Source organism: Ursus arctos, unplaced genomic scaffold (genome assembly GCF_023065955.2).
Source record: "Ursus arctos isolate Adak ecotype North America unplaced genomic scaffold, UrsArc2.0 scaffold_8, whole genome shotgun sequence".
Classification (NCBI taxonomy): domain Eukaryota; kingdom Metazoa; phylum Chordata; class Mammalia; order Carnivora; family Ursidae; genus Ursus; species Ursus arctos.
Window position 1 is genome coordinate 24,909,116 of NW_026623100.1, and position 14,585 is coordinate 24,923,700.

General features: G+C 40.2%; 1 protein-coding gene across 3 annotated transcripts in view; it reads left to right on the top strand.

Moving 5' to 3' along the window:
* Positions 1-2,576: 2,576 nt before the first annotated feature.
* VRK2 (VRK serine/threonine kinase 2) overlaps positions 2,577-14,585 on the top strand; it is a 114,834-nt gene continuing 102,825 nt past the window's right edge. For all 3 annotated transcript variants that reach the window (XM_048222459.2, XM_026485453.4, XM_057309446.1), the window contains exons 1-2: positions 2,577-2,771; positions 4,488-4,628. In XM_048222459.2, the coding sequence (XP_048078416.2) occupies positions 4,493-4,628 (136 nt within the window). In that variant the 5' untranslated portion in view covers positions 2,577-2,771; positions 4,488-4,492. The remainder of the gene's footprint in view (positions 2,772-4,487; positions 4,629-14,585) is intronic.

Consider the following 14,585-nt stretch of genomic DNA (forward strand, 5'->3'; position numbering starts at 1 on the left):
CTGCCATTTTTGGTGTATTAGATTTATAATTTGTACCTCATGGTCACAAGATGACTGCAGAAATTTTAGGCATCGCATCCAGAATGATATCCAGGAAAGAACATCTCTTTATAGAAGTGTCCAGAAAACTTTTCTTTGCCTCTCTCTATACTTCATAAATACATACCGGCCAAACCAATCACTGGAAGGCGAATGGTACCATCATGATTCATTTATTCATTTAATAAGAAAATGGTGTGTTTTCTCTATTTGCATCATAGGGACTGGGAATACAGTAGTGACTCAAACAGTCAAAAATGTTGCCTGTTCTCATGGAACATACAATTTGCTGAGAAAGACAAATAAATAAGTTACCTGTATAATATGTTGCTGTACAATACTAAGTACTAGGAAGAAAAAAGGAAAAGGGGCTATGATATTGTGGGTGGCTTGGAATTTGAAATAGGGTGGTTAAGAAAGGTCTCCCTGAGTTGACTTTTGAATAAAGACCTGAAGAAAGTGATGGAGTAGTCCATACCTATACAGACTGAAGAATGGTCGAGGCACAAAGAAAAGCGCAAAAGTTCTGAGAACAGCAAGGAGGCCACGGTGGTCGGAGGGAGTAGTAGGAAATGGGGGAGGTATGGAACATGTAGGTCATTGCAGGTAAGTCATTCTCAACCAGGGACAACTCCGACAACATTTATAAAATTTGGTAATGGTTGATTTGGGCCATTACAACTCGGTGGGGAGGGACTGCTGGGGAAGCCAGGGATGCTGCTAAATATCCTACAGTGCTAAATATCTTATCTACGGGAGATAGACCACCTCTGGACCCTCCTCCCCCTCTCGATAAAGAATCATCTGGCCCAAATGTCAATATCGCCAAGGTTGAAAAACACTGTTTTAAGTCATAGTAAAGACTGGCTTTTATTGAATGACTCAGAATGACACTAAAGTGTTTTCAACAGAGGAATGATCTAATTTAAGCTCATAAAAAGATCATTTAGCAGTTTGCTGTGAATAGACTGAAGGCGTCGAAGGGTAGAAAATAGGGCCGCATTTAGAAGGGTACTGCAATTACCCAGGAAAGCCACGATGGCTATTGGACCAGGATGGCGGCAGTAGGGGTGGTGACAAGTGATGGATTCTGGATATATTTTGCAGGTTGAGCTAACAGATTTTGCTAACCGCCATAGACTAAATGTTTGTGTGCCCCAACATTCCTGTGTTGAAACCTAATCCCCAGTGTGATGCTGTGAGGAGATGGGGCCTTCGGAGGTGATTAGCTCATAACCTTCCCAAACTTAAAAACTGTGAGAAATAAATTTCTGTTGTTTATGAGCCACCCGGTCCATGGTAATTCTGTGATAGTGGCCTGAACAAAGATACAAATACACTCCGTATACAGGTGTGAAGACAAGAGCCATGTAGGACCCCTCAGGAGTAATCTGTTGTGGTTGGTGCTGGAGCTGCATCTTCCCAAAGGAATTAACCTGGGGAAGTGGGTAGAAACCCGAACACACTTGGAATGGGAGAAAGAATGTCCATATGGGTGTTTGTCTAGGCAACCAATAGCATCTGTTACATATATATATATATCTTACAGAAATAAGAATGGACATTGTTGGATTAGTGAGTCACTACCTTAAATGATGCAATTATTCTACATATAGACTACTGAACTTCTTTACAAAGGCTTTTATAGCCACAGCACCAAGCACTTCAGAAATGTTTTCTCATGCACCTTTCATTTGGTGACAGGTGAGTTCTGATCACCTGGCCTGTCTTCAGCAAGATTCCTGTTAACTCAGTTTAGCCAGAATACTCCCCATATCTCTGACATTTCCTCTTAACAGTTTTCCATCCACTGGCCCCCACCCCTTGACTATAAATTCCCATTTTGCTGTCTTTGGCACTAAATGCAGCTCTTTCTCCTATTGCAATAGTTTGGAATAAAGTTTTCTTTACCATTTTAACAAGTGTCGTTATAAATTTTTCTTCAACATACCTTATAGCCTAAATAACTACGGTTATTTCCAGTTCACAGACAAGAAAATGGAAGTTTTGTAAAGTACGTTTAGTCAAGATTATCCAACCAGTTAGTAGGTCTTGGGCCAGTTTGCCTCTGAGAACTGGAACACTGTCCTAGGCCTCCCGACTCATACCAGGCTTCTTGAGGACCTGACTAGCGTGACTAGCTAGTTACGGATAAGTGCTCAGTAAAGACTCGCCCACTGACTTGGAAACTTTGGGTATTGAGAGGACGGGAGACCTAAAATTCCTCCCACACAAATGCACCAAAGTGATCTGATGGCTCACCCTCCAGACTCTGGCGGGCAAGGGTGTGCGGCAATCATACAGCCCCCTTCACGATTTAGAGCCCAGTCGCTCTTCCCCTGGGCGTCTCTGGACCGCTCACGGAAGCACCGGCCGCGGGCCGCCCGGGGCTTCGCGGGCCCTTACGCCTGCATCTCCGCCGGAGCCGGACGGCGCGGTTGCGGGGACGTCAGCGTGGGCCCCTCCGAGGGCCAGCTCGGGCCGGGCCCGCCTCCCCGCGGGATTGGAGGCCCGTGGCCCCGCCCGGCCCTAAGAGCGGGCGGGAGGCGCCTCGCGCGGCCTGGCGGCGGGGGAAGCCCGGCCCGGGCCGGCCCTCTCTCGTTCCCCGTCTTGGGCGTCGGGCGGAGCGGCCCTTCTGTGTTCCGCTTCCGCCTGCCCCGCCGCGCCGCGGGAGGAGCAGTCATCGGAGTCAGCGCGGAGCCTCCCGGCCTGGGCTGGTCCCTGCTTCCGCGGTTGGTCCCTCACTTTTTCCTAACTCTGGGCGAAAGCCGGCGTCCCCTTCGACTCGCATTAGCCCAGAGCGCGAGCCGGAGGAGTTAGGCGCGGGAGGGGTCGGGTTCCGCTTTTCGGCGGTGCAGAGAGAGCTTGGGGGCGGGAAAGTAGTCTCCAGACGCCGGCGAGCTTCGCGGCGTGTCGGGCCGGGGCCGCAGTGCCCCCGGCCCCAGCCTCGGCCCGCCCAGCCCAAGCCCGGTCCTGGCACGTGTCGGGCCTCTGGCCACCGACTTGTCCCCGGCAACTCGGGTTGAGCGCTTTTCACCATAGCCCTGGAAGGAACCCCAAAGCAGGGGGGCATCCGTGTTGGGGCTGGCCTTGAGAGGAGGCCGCAGCTTGCCCCTGGGAACCCCGCCCAGGATGTGCAGTTTCAGTTCTCAAGTTCTTATGCCGCGGACTTCCCTCCTAAACTGTGTTTATCCTCTTTATATTTACTCAGGATTTATGCCCTGCTGAAAGTTGTTCTTTAAAGACTGTAGGTTTCAAGTCCACAAATATGTATTGGACACCAGTATATATAAAGTATTGGTCCAGGGGAACCCCCACAAAACTACGGGAGGCATAGTTCACGTAAATTACCTGCTTGCCTCGCGGTTGTGTTAGGAGGACAGGTGAATATCGTTAGAGGTTTCCGCTGTGTTCCTCTGCTCTGAGACGCCGATGCTAAGTAAAAGATAGCAGGGCATTGGATTAAAGTAGCTGAAGGAGGGAAGCCTTATAAAAAGGAACAGAAACTTTCTCATTCAGAAAATGGAAACATCATACAACGAAAACTTTACATTAACTTTAATTTCAAAGCACTTACCAGTTAGTTTAAAAATTTGGGGGCGGGGGAATACTTAGAGGATTGCAGTTACCTTCACATTTAAATTAGCTTGGAAGATATATGCTGTGTGTGTGTGTGTGTTTCCCTATGCAATTTTCTCTTCCAGCTAAGTCTTTCATTGTGAAATTCACAAACCTTTCTACTCCTGTAAATGAATCATCTCTAAAGCATGGCAGTTTTCACTTTGGTGAGGGTGGGGAAGACACAGGGTATAGAGAAACAAAGACGCGGGGTCTAAAGAAACAAAAGAGTAGTGCGTCGGCCCTGAAAATGCACGTGGCCTTGTGCTCTGAGAAGTTACATCTCCATGAAAATTCCGGGCTTACTTAACAAATATTTCCTGAGTACCTGCTCTGTGTCACTGATGTGACTGGCTGTGCTTGGTGATACTTATTGCCCTTGTCCATGTTTTCCTCATCCAAAGCGGTATTCTCTCCTAGTGACCAAAGACCTCAACTTTGATACTTAACATTCTCAATGAAAGGAGTATTTGCATGTATAGGAAATTTAGTTTCTCTTTGTCATCAAGAGTTGTAAACTCATTTCTTAGGGTATATTCTGCACTGTTAGTAGGTATTAAAGATTCCCCTAAATGAATTTTGGACAGGTTAAGTGAAGTTCAAAAGGTTTGTTTGTTTTTTAATATCAGTCCTTCTTGCATTTCAATGTTGTATGAGAAATTCTGATTTGAATATAGTGTGTGGGCTTTCCCAAGTCCTGTTGACCTCATAATCCTAATTTGTAGGAACCTGGAAAAGTGCCCCATAGAAGACATTTTGAGAAATGTATTTTAACTGGACTTTTTGTTGTTTTTATTTTCAATGACTTATCTCAACCTTTCTGCCAACAGAAGTGATGCCACCAAGAAGAAATGAGAAATACAAACTTCCTGTTCCACTTCCAGAAGGCAAGGTTCTGGATGATATGGAAGGAAAACAATGGGTGCTGGGCAAAATGATTGGTTCTGGAGGATTTGGACTGATCTATTTAGGTAAAGTATGTTACCAAATATTCTTGTATATGTGATGGGAACTGTGATCACTTAGTATTTTAAAAATTGGAAACTTTGAATTACAATAGATTCATAAATGTACTTTATTAAGTAAATGAGGATCATTAATGTTTATCGGAATGTCTGGTTTAAGACACAACTGACTCCACTCTTTGCTGTCTGTGTTTTTCTGAATGACTCCTAGAAGTCCTTCCAAAGCCTAGTTACAAAGTCCACCAGATAAATATTAATGTTCTTTTTTGAGAGTATGTTTTCCTGGAAACATTGCTTTTTATAGCTCAGAAACTACAGCTGTATAAATCCAAACACTCTGTGAATCTTAACCATTAATATTTGAGTAATACAGGGTTGTGGTCATTTCTTAACTAGGCTTCACTAAAGAATTGAGTCTTAATACCTTGAGGCATCTGTTGTGTGGAATGAATGGACTTCTCTCCTGTGCATCGAGATGGTACTAGTTATTTGCCATCCTTGATAAATGAGAAAATAGACACTCAAAATTGTTTTTTGTGTTCTTTGGTACAGATAAAGAACTCTAGTTGAATATATTTTTACACTACATTTAAAAATTTTTAAATTACACTGAATTTAAAAGGATCATTCCGGGCTACCTTAAATCTGTAGTTTAATGATCAGAACTATCCATTACATGACTGGATTTAATGAATAAAATAAGATAAATATTAGTGATTAAAAAAAAATTACCCTCAAGGATAAATTCTCCTAAATGGATTGACTCATTACATCTGTTCTTACAGGAGTTTAAGAAGCTGGTAAAAGACCTCCACTGGGGGAATCTTGGATTCCTCATTAAACATTTCAGACGGTAGGGAAGCAAAGACTTTCCCTCCCTCTCCTAGGTTTGAGAGCTGGGTTTATGAAATAAACTGACAACAGGAGAAAAGCTACACCAGTTTACTAGTTTTTAATGTTATGTGCATGGGGATATCACAGTAAAAAAAAAGTGAATACCCCAAAAAGCAGTGAGAGTTGAGAACTTATACACTGTCTTAATAGGGGAAAGAGAGAGGGGATGGAGGTCGCTTAAAGGACAGTAATGATCTATAGGAAAGATGAATGGGCCTTTAGGAGAATAGATGGGGGATATGTTAGTTTGTAACAGGGCTTGTCTGGGAGTGGTGTCAACTTCTAATGTCCTGTGATAAGAGTAGTTTTTTTCTGGTGGTGAAACTTCCCTGGAGGGAGTTTATAGCGATTGAGTCTTTTTTGGAGGATCTGTCTTCATGCAAATAAAGGGAGTTCAGAGAAAGCCCCTTCCTTTTCAGGTACCCTCAGCCTGAAATAATCCTTATGCCGAAGAGGCAGAGTTTAGAGTTTCATATTTCACCACCTTCACAAACCTGTTTCATGGATCACAATGGTTAGAGCTCCTTTTTTGATGGAATTGTCATTTTGAACCAATGCATGAAATTCGGTAAAAAGATAACTCCTTATTAATCATCTTGGTGTCTAATCAAGTTGGGAAGATAAAACCAACACACACCTTTAAAATGTATGGGTTAGAGAACAGTTTCTTCATCGAAAGACTTTGAACTTCCTTGAAAAATGTTATGATTCTGAGTAGTAGGTTGACAGTGCCGTAAGCAGCGCTGTTCAGGAGAAGGGTAATGCAAGCCACTTACGTAATTTAAAATTTTCTAAGAGCAACATTCAAAAAAGTAAAAAGAGATGAAATTTATTTCAATTATATATATTATTTAATCCAATATATCTAAAATATTCCAACATGTTATCAATATTTAAAAAAAAAATTATTGCTAGCTACAGTCTTTAAAATCCAGGATATATCTAGTCACATTTCAGGAGCTCAAGAGCTACTTGGAGCTTGTGGCTACCTTTTAGATGGTACAGGTAAAGACCATAAGAGTATACATAGAGTCCACAGAGAGTAGATTTCCCCATAGAATTAGTGTTGACTGAGACTTTGAATTAGTGAATCCTCTTGTGTAGCAAAGAGCTAGGATCTCTAGTATACTTGACTCAAAGTCAGAGATAGGGAGTTGAATAAATTTCTGTTGTCTCTGAGCTATAACCTTGGCTCTCATGGCTTACCAGTTATACTTTTAGACGTCTAATCTTTGAATTATTTGAGTAATTTCAAAGAAATACAGAAAAGCATGGGTTGTAATGATCTTATTCCTTTTCTTTTTTAAAATGTAAATATATAAAATGTTAATATGTATTTAAATTTAAGTGTATTTTAAAAATTAAGTATAGGTCTATACACATATACATACATTCACTACTTGTGTGGTTCCTGTTGTGAAAATGAAATTTGGTCAGGCATGTGATCTCTTTGTCCCTATTTAAATACAAAAAAGTCTTTGCTTCTTTCCGTCTAAGTATATGTCACATATTTTTTACTTATTTTTTCTCCTTACCAAAGTATTTGTTTTACAACACTTTTTTTAAAGACTTATTTACTTATTTCAGAGAGGAGAGAGAGAGAGAGAGCATGAGCAGGAGGGGAATAGGGAGAGGGAGAGAGAATCTCAAGCAGACTCCACTCTAAGCATGGAGCCTGATGCCAGGCCAGATCTCATGACCCTGAGATGATGACCTGAACCGAAACCAAGAGTCCTATGCTTAACTGACTGTGCCACCCAGGCGCCCCGTTTTACAACAGTTATTAAGGTTCCATATGTTATACTGTACACTCTACTATCTGATTGTTAGAACCTGGATCCTGGGAATACTAGCCAATGCATGCCACTGGGGAAAGATTTTATTTTATTTTTTTTATTTTTTATTTTTTTTTTTAAAAGATTTTATTTATTTATTTGACAGAGATAGAGACAGCCAGTGAGAGAGGGAACACAAGCAGGGGGAGTGGGAGAGGAAGAAGCAGGCTCATAGCGGAGGAGCCTGATGTGGGGCTCGATCCCGGAACGCCGGGATCACGCCCTGAGCCGAAGGCAGACGCTTAACCGCTGTGCCACCCAGGCGCCCCTGGGGAAAGATTTTAAAGAAATGTTTAGCTATTTTGAGGTAGAGGCTCCATGCTTCAGAGTATAAAATAAAGCTGTGTGTTCCAAATGTTGTCAGTGTTCCATCCAGAGTGGCACTTGTAAATCATAGGATCAGCTCTTTAATGAGATGCCATCAGCAATCACTTCATTGAGCTTAGTTTTTACTGATTATTTTCAAAAGCCATCTAAGCAAATTCATATGAAATTGTATCATATTTTTTGCACTTTACCATGTTTCTCAGCATTTCCTGTATATAAGTGAAGAAATTCAGGTTTTCCTTAACACTACTTTTGTGTCTCGCTACTTTCTTTCTTTCTAGATAAACTGTTTCGGCAGACACTTCCTCAGTGTTTTTTGCCTGAGGCTGGGAAGAAACCCACCACCTTGTCTAACTCATTGTGCAGGTCCAGCTGTCCTCTAGCTTTGAGATCGGTAGCCAACGCCTTTCAGGAATCATCAGCTGAGAGTCAAGGGGAAGGGACAGGGAATTTTGGTATTTGCTCTTGACAAATAATGTGCCTATAGCATTAGAAATAGTTGTAAGATGGAAAAGGAAGGTCTGAATACAAGAACCAAGCCACGGTTCTTTCTTTGTATATGAGAAGAAGGGGTGGGAGGAGGAAGCTGGTTCAGGGAATGGAAAAATTGCTGTCATTTTAGTATCAACTAAGTGAAAAAGTTTCTAAACTTCCAGGGAAGGAGAGAGAACTGAGTCTGAATTCCTCTTTACTGCCAGGTGCGACACAGAAGCAAGCAAACGAAGGGAGAATTGCATGAATGAGGGCATGGGTTTTAGTGTTAGGCAAATCTGGATTGAATTCTGACCTAAGACATTTAGAAACTGAATGACTTCTACCTAGTCACAAGACTTTGTTTCTGTTCTGTATCACTGAGATAATAATAATTGTGAGGATTAAATGGAGTAATGTTTTTAAAGAACTTGGAGCTTAGTAAGCACTTAAATGTAATTTATTTATGTGTTTATTTAGAAACTCCTATCCTCATTGATTACCTGAATCCCAGGTTCAGTGTCTGGTCCACAGGGGATGAGGATGGTGACAAAGACATCCATTGGAGGGATTTTCCGTTTATCCTGGCCCTGGATTGTAATAGATTTGGCTACCGATGTCATAAAGTAAGAACATAGAGAATGCCATTGGAAGCCTATGACATTTTACTTACTGACCTAAATATTTTTACCCCTAAAATTTATAGTAGTAGCCATGATGATATAGTAAAAAGTTCTCATTTAAGTTGAATCTCATGTACTTCAGATGGAAGATACTGGGTTTCAGAAATTAGTAAAAAAAAAAAAAAATCAAGATAAAGTTATCTGTAATAAACTTAAGCTGAATTCCTTTGAAGGTTTATATGAGTAAAAACAGAAATGATTTATCTGCAGAAGTTTTAGTTTTTTGAAGTTGGGCATAGCGATGACCAGTTAGCATCTTTGGAATATCAAGCACAGAGTAGATGTTCAGCAGTTATTTGCCTGAGAGATTGAGACTGAGGTTGGGATATTCAACCTACACAAGCCAGTCTTCTTTACTCCCTTCCATAATTACAGACGTCACCCCTTAATTCCAGCCTGTAATCTTACAGAGTACTCTTAGTTGCAAAATAACTGAAACAGTTATTATGACATCATCTGTTGGAATCTATGCGTTATTGCCATAACTCAATAGCATTATTTTTTATAGAGTTACACATTATTATAACTAAAATTAAACTCTGGCAAAGCCTTAAGATCAAATCACTTATCCATGGATAAATGTGCAGACTTTATCTAGGTGATGGTCATCCATTTTTGGGGGTCATGTTTTCAGATTAGTTCCATTTTGCTTTAAACACATAGAAGAAATCTTTTTTTGAAGGGGGGTGAAGCACCAGGGTAGCCTAAGTAGGATTTTTAGGAGTTATCAAAGTTTAACTCACTTATTGATAAGGAAACAGACTTCTATTTTTGAAAAAAATAGAAAAGATGATTTATGCATGTGTAGTTTTTACTTATTTCACTTTTTTGTCCACAGTAATGGATTCATTGTGAAGGTATGTAGAATAATGTTCAGAAGAGCCCAATGATAATGCAGCAGAGTGGAGTTACTGGAACACTTAATGCTTTATTATACATCGCTCTATTAAGTGTTATTTGGCAGTGTCTTCTACAGAAGGCTTTGGGATAAACAGTTAGTCCTCTCTGACAAAATGTAACATTATGGTGCCACTAGTATTGTAACTAGAAAATTTTGCAAACAATACTGTGGGGATGAAAAGAAGAAGGAAATAAACATGAAATAGGGAGAACTTGTACTAGAAACTGTAGTATATATGATAAAGTAATTATCAGATGAAGGTGTAGAAAGAGATAATCACAAGATGAAGGAAATCACTGGGATTTTGTGTATTTAATGCACTTGTTAGGCCTTTACACAAGAAAAAGAAGTCTGTAAGAGATGTGTTTTAATTTTGTATCTGCTATCCACAGGCTATTTGAATTTTTAGAGAAAGAGGAGTGTTCATGTGCCTATGAGTTAAGAAATCTAAATATTTACAGAAGTTTGGGTTCTTTGTATGAAAAGGGAGAGTTCTTCTCAGGCTTAGCTTTTGCTTGTCTTTTTTATTTTGTTAAGTGTCTGATCTTCTTTTTAACATATATTATGGTTCTTCATTTTCGGCATTTTTACTTTCAAACTCTTTTGCCTTCAGGGAAGATTTACAAACTGCTGCATTCTTCTTTGATTTATACACTATGCTTCTTCTACTGAACCTGTTACTATCTTGTAACTGTTTATAGTGGTCAAGGTTTAAAATTTTGAAACCTATTGCTATAGGGAAATTTCTTCTTCTTGAAATGAGCTCACCTCTATTGCCACACAATAAAAGAATTCTCAGCTTTTGAGGGTTTCTGGCTTCCTTATGAAATATGGATAGACTTTGCTTCTGAAGTGTTTTGTTTTGTTTTTTTTCCCTTTCAATGTGGAAGAAGAGGAATAAATAGTAGGTATGGTCTTTCTTTTAAAACACAGGAATACCCACGTTTATAAAATAAAGGAGAGGCAAATTAAACTCTGAAGCTCTAGATGTGAGAATAAACTAGAAAATAGCCATTTGGATGATGAAAAATTGTCCACCGTTCACACTTACCTATACACAAGTGTTTATAGATTTTGTACTGCTTAGGTTCTTGGTGTTGCAATTAATACTTCTCCAGAACGTTTGTCCTTTGTAACTCCAATACATGGACTGAGTACACTATACAATATTCTACATGAAAGAGTGTTGTAGGAGAAAACTCATCAATTATTTCGAGACAATTGTTGAAGGTTTCCACTGCTTCTTTTAAAAGGATGGACTTCAGTTAGTTAGACTTTTCTTTCATGTCTCCAATCAAGTAATCCTTGAGGAAAATGCTTCTGTAGAAAGACATCCATTGAAGGCCAGAAACATCTACAGATGCAATGTGATCCCAAGCAATGAAGCATGTGGCCCTCCATTGGCATTATATGATAACAGGAGGATCTTCTGGCAGAAGAGCTGACTTTTGCTGCGTTCTGCATGCTGCCCCTCCAAACCCATCTTTGATTGGCACCTATGCCCTATTGAAACTGGCATCACACCTTCTGAATGGGCACAGTGCCAGGCTAGCAGATGGGTATGGGCAAAAGCATGCCAGAAACCCAGTATGTGCATCAAGTTTAAGTATTAGGGGCCCAAACTCTCATCCAGGGATATAAAAACTGCAGTCTGTTGAGAGCTTTTTGTGCTTAAGGTTAAAGGACATGCCATTTCTACTCCAGCTTAGAGGTTGATTAATTTTGAAAGTCAAACAGGAGCTCCCGTGGCTGTGTCAGGCACAATTCTGTCTTTGGTGAATGAGAATTACTACTTCATGTAGGGAAGAGAAAGTATTGTAATGAAGTTTCCAATGAGAGTTTCTCTCCTGCAAGTGCCTCCAGCACTTAAGCAGCATGCATTCAGTGGAGATGAATATTTCTATGCTCCAGCAGAGCCAGGTGCAATCAAAGCCAGATCTTCAACCTGCTGCAGTAAAGAACCCTAAATTTAGAAAGGGCAGGCAAAGTTGGGAAGAACTCCTCGGTGGCAGCTCTCACCATGAGTTGATGAAGCTTCACAAAAGTGTATAAAGGAGATGAAGGAAAAAGTCCAAACAAAAACCCTTCAGAATACTTCAGCCTAAAACCCAAAGATCTTCAGCAAACCAAAGGAAAAAGTTTAGTCCTTTATCCCCAACGTAGAAATCTCCTGAATTTTATATCAATAAAAACTTAGTTTACCAAAATCTTAGAATCAACTTAATGCATAAGTAACAAAGTTTTCTATTCTAACATTTATTTCATTGCATGTCTATCATGTATATAAACTTCACTTCTTGAATAATGGATTTTGCATAAAATTGAGTTCTAAATATCATATTCCTTATGATCGTCTCACACCAACTACAGAACTGGGCAAAAAAAAAAATGGGGGAGCATCATTCCTTGTGATCACTTTAATCATATCCCCTAAATGCTCTTAAATTTACAGGAATGCCTATAAGGCCAGCTGTGGCCGAGAGGAGCTTTTCCTAATCGCCTTATAGCCATTGCCTTTTCTTTTCCACTGTGTAAACTTTATCTGTGGAACAGATTCCATGAGACCGTTGTGAATACTTCAGCGTATTCAAAACATATAACTGCCACAAATTAAACTACTAAAACTAAAGCTGGTGCATTGTAACTGCCAAGTAAAGCTGGCACGTCCCTCTGTCAGACTGCGGGAGAGTATGCCATACAGTCCTCAGAAAACACAATTCATCCAGAAGCACTCTTGTCACTTGCTCTGATATTAAAACAGAGAAAGTGACATTAATTAAAGAAGTGACATGAGCCAACAAAGGCAATGAAATTCTAAGCTTTGGCTCATGTGCAGACCTTATTCCAACTTACTCTGCTGAGGTATTGTGGCCATTTCTGGAGTAGCGTGGCTACTTTCCCCCTTCCTCCTCTCGTCTCCCCATTCGGAAACATCATTTGCAAGCAGCTAAAATTTTATATCCAAGGTTGGACTAGCCAGTTGGGGCACTGGTAGTCGTTGCAGGGTTTCCCAGAAGAGTAGTGTGATGGCATGGGCTGCATTTCCTGCACTCGGTAACTGCATGAGAACAACAACAACTAGAGGCAGAGGAGAGCTGGTCTAACAAAAAGGCAAGCAACAGCTAAACGGAGCAGAGTACCTACATGTGGTAGACTGGGAGCTTAGGGGAGTCTGGTGCCCGGATGGGACGTGAAAACAAATGGTGGCTGGTGGCCCTTAGGAAAATTCTAACGTGTGGAAGAGGCAAGCATGGGAGTATCCACCACTTTCCTCTCTTTGTTTCCCTGGTGTGTTCTTTCACAGTGCTTGTCTTGTGGTTTCATAGGGTTACTATTGGTGTACTCTTGTATTCACACCCTCCCACCCCCCCACCCCCAACGCTAGATTATAAACTCCTTGCAGGCCTTCTCTCTGAGTGCCAAAGCAAGGCCTTGCATTTGATAGTTTTTCAAAAATGATTGGTGAAATTAACTCTAGAACTAGTCTGTTATGGGGAAAAAAAATTTGCCCAACAACTAAGTTATTGGAGATGACATTTTGTGCTGTATGTACTATAACATGCAGTATGTGTGTCAGGCCCTGTACTTTAAGATTTAGAGACATTATTTTGTATATTTTGGGAGGAACCTTCTTTTCAAGGTTATTTTTAAAATATAAGAAGCCATGTACTTAATCCATAGATTATAGGATTTATTGGGAGAAGTCTACTTTCCTAGTGCATAGTGTCAGGAGTTAAAGAATGCTCTTTGTATTGAAGACAGTTTTGTATCTAGAACAAAATAATTCTGAGTAGCATTTAATTGAATTCATCCGGAAGCACCTAATAGCAGACCTAACAGCAAGTATAAACTTTTGTGGAGGAAATGGATGGATGTTGTTTGTTGTTAAATGGATTGATTTGTGGGCATGTAACATGCGTAAGAAATCTGCTTTTCAAAGAATGTAAACACAACTTTAACAGAAAATAAATTATTGGAATTTCTTTTAATTCAAGTGAATGAAAGGTTTGATTAAGAGTTTTGTACATAGTCAGAAGCTTTTGTTATGGTTTCTGGGTATAGGTATTTTATATTTGAGATCAGGAATTTTCTGTCTGTGTAATTAGTCATGAGGTTTAATGTACATTTTTCATATCAGGCAGACAATGGCTTCAAAGAGACAGCAATGCTGCAAAGGAGCAAGAAAAGAAGGCCAAAGTTGACACACACAGAGGCAAAACAGTGTAAGAAAAATCAACACGTTTTGCAAAATCAATCATTGAAAATGTGTCAGTGTTCAGGAGACTGTCTTTAATTTGCAATCCAAGTGAAAAAGAGTATTTAAATATGAGAGGCAGTATTATTGAGCCCAGCATGCCTGCTACCACTTGTTTGACTAGCTCAGAATAGAACACTGAGAGGCAAGGGCTCAAAGTTAAATGAACATTTATACATTTTAAAATCAAATGAAAGATTCAGAGTATATTCATGAATTAAATTTTTTTTTCAGAACCCTAAATTTAATCAGCTGGAATTACTTTTAAAGTGTCATTCTATTTAACTTTTGGGAATGATGAATTTGCCTTCTAATAGGGATGCTGTATTTTATCATGAAGATGAAACAAACTGTCTTTTGTTAATTATTCCCCGGAGACACTGGCCATTTTTCTCATCTATGCTCAATGTGGAGTAAAAGCAGCTTTCCCCAAATTTATTTCAAGCAAGAGCAATTGGAAGCTACAACGTGTGTGAAAGGCTCAGGGAGAGCATAGCTTCCATTGTAGGTGTTCTGAGTGCCGCCTAATGACATTCTTAGAGGTAATGTTACCAAAGCCTCACTCAGGAGCCCATGAACGGAGAACACAGAAAAGTA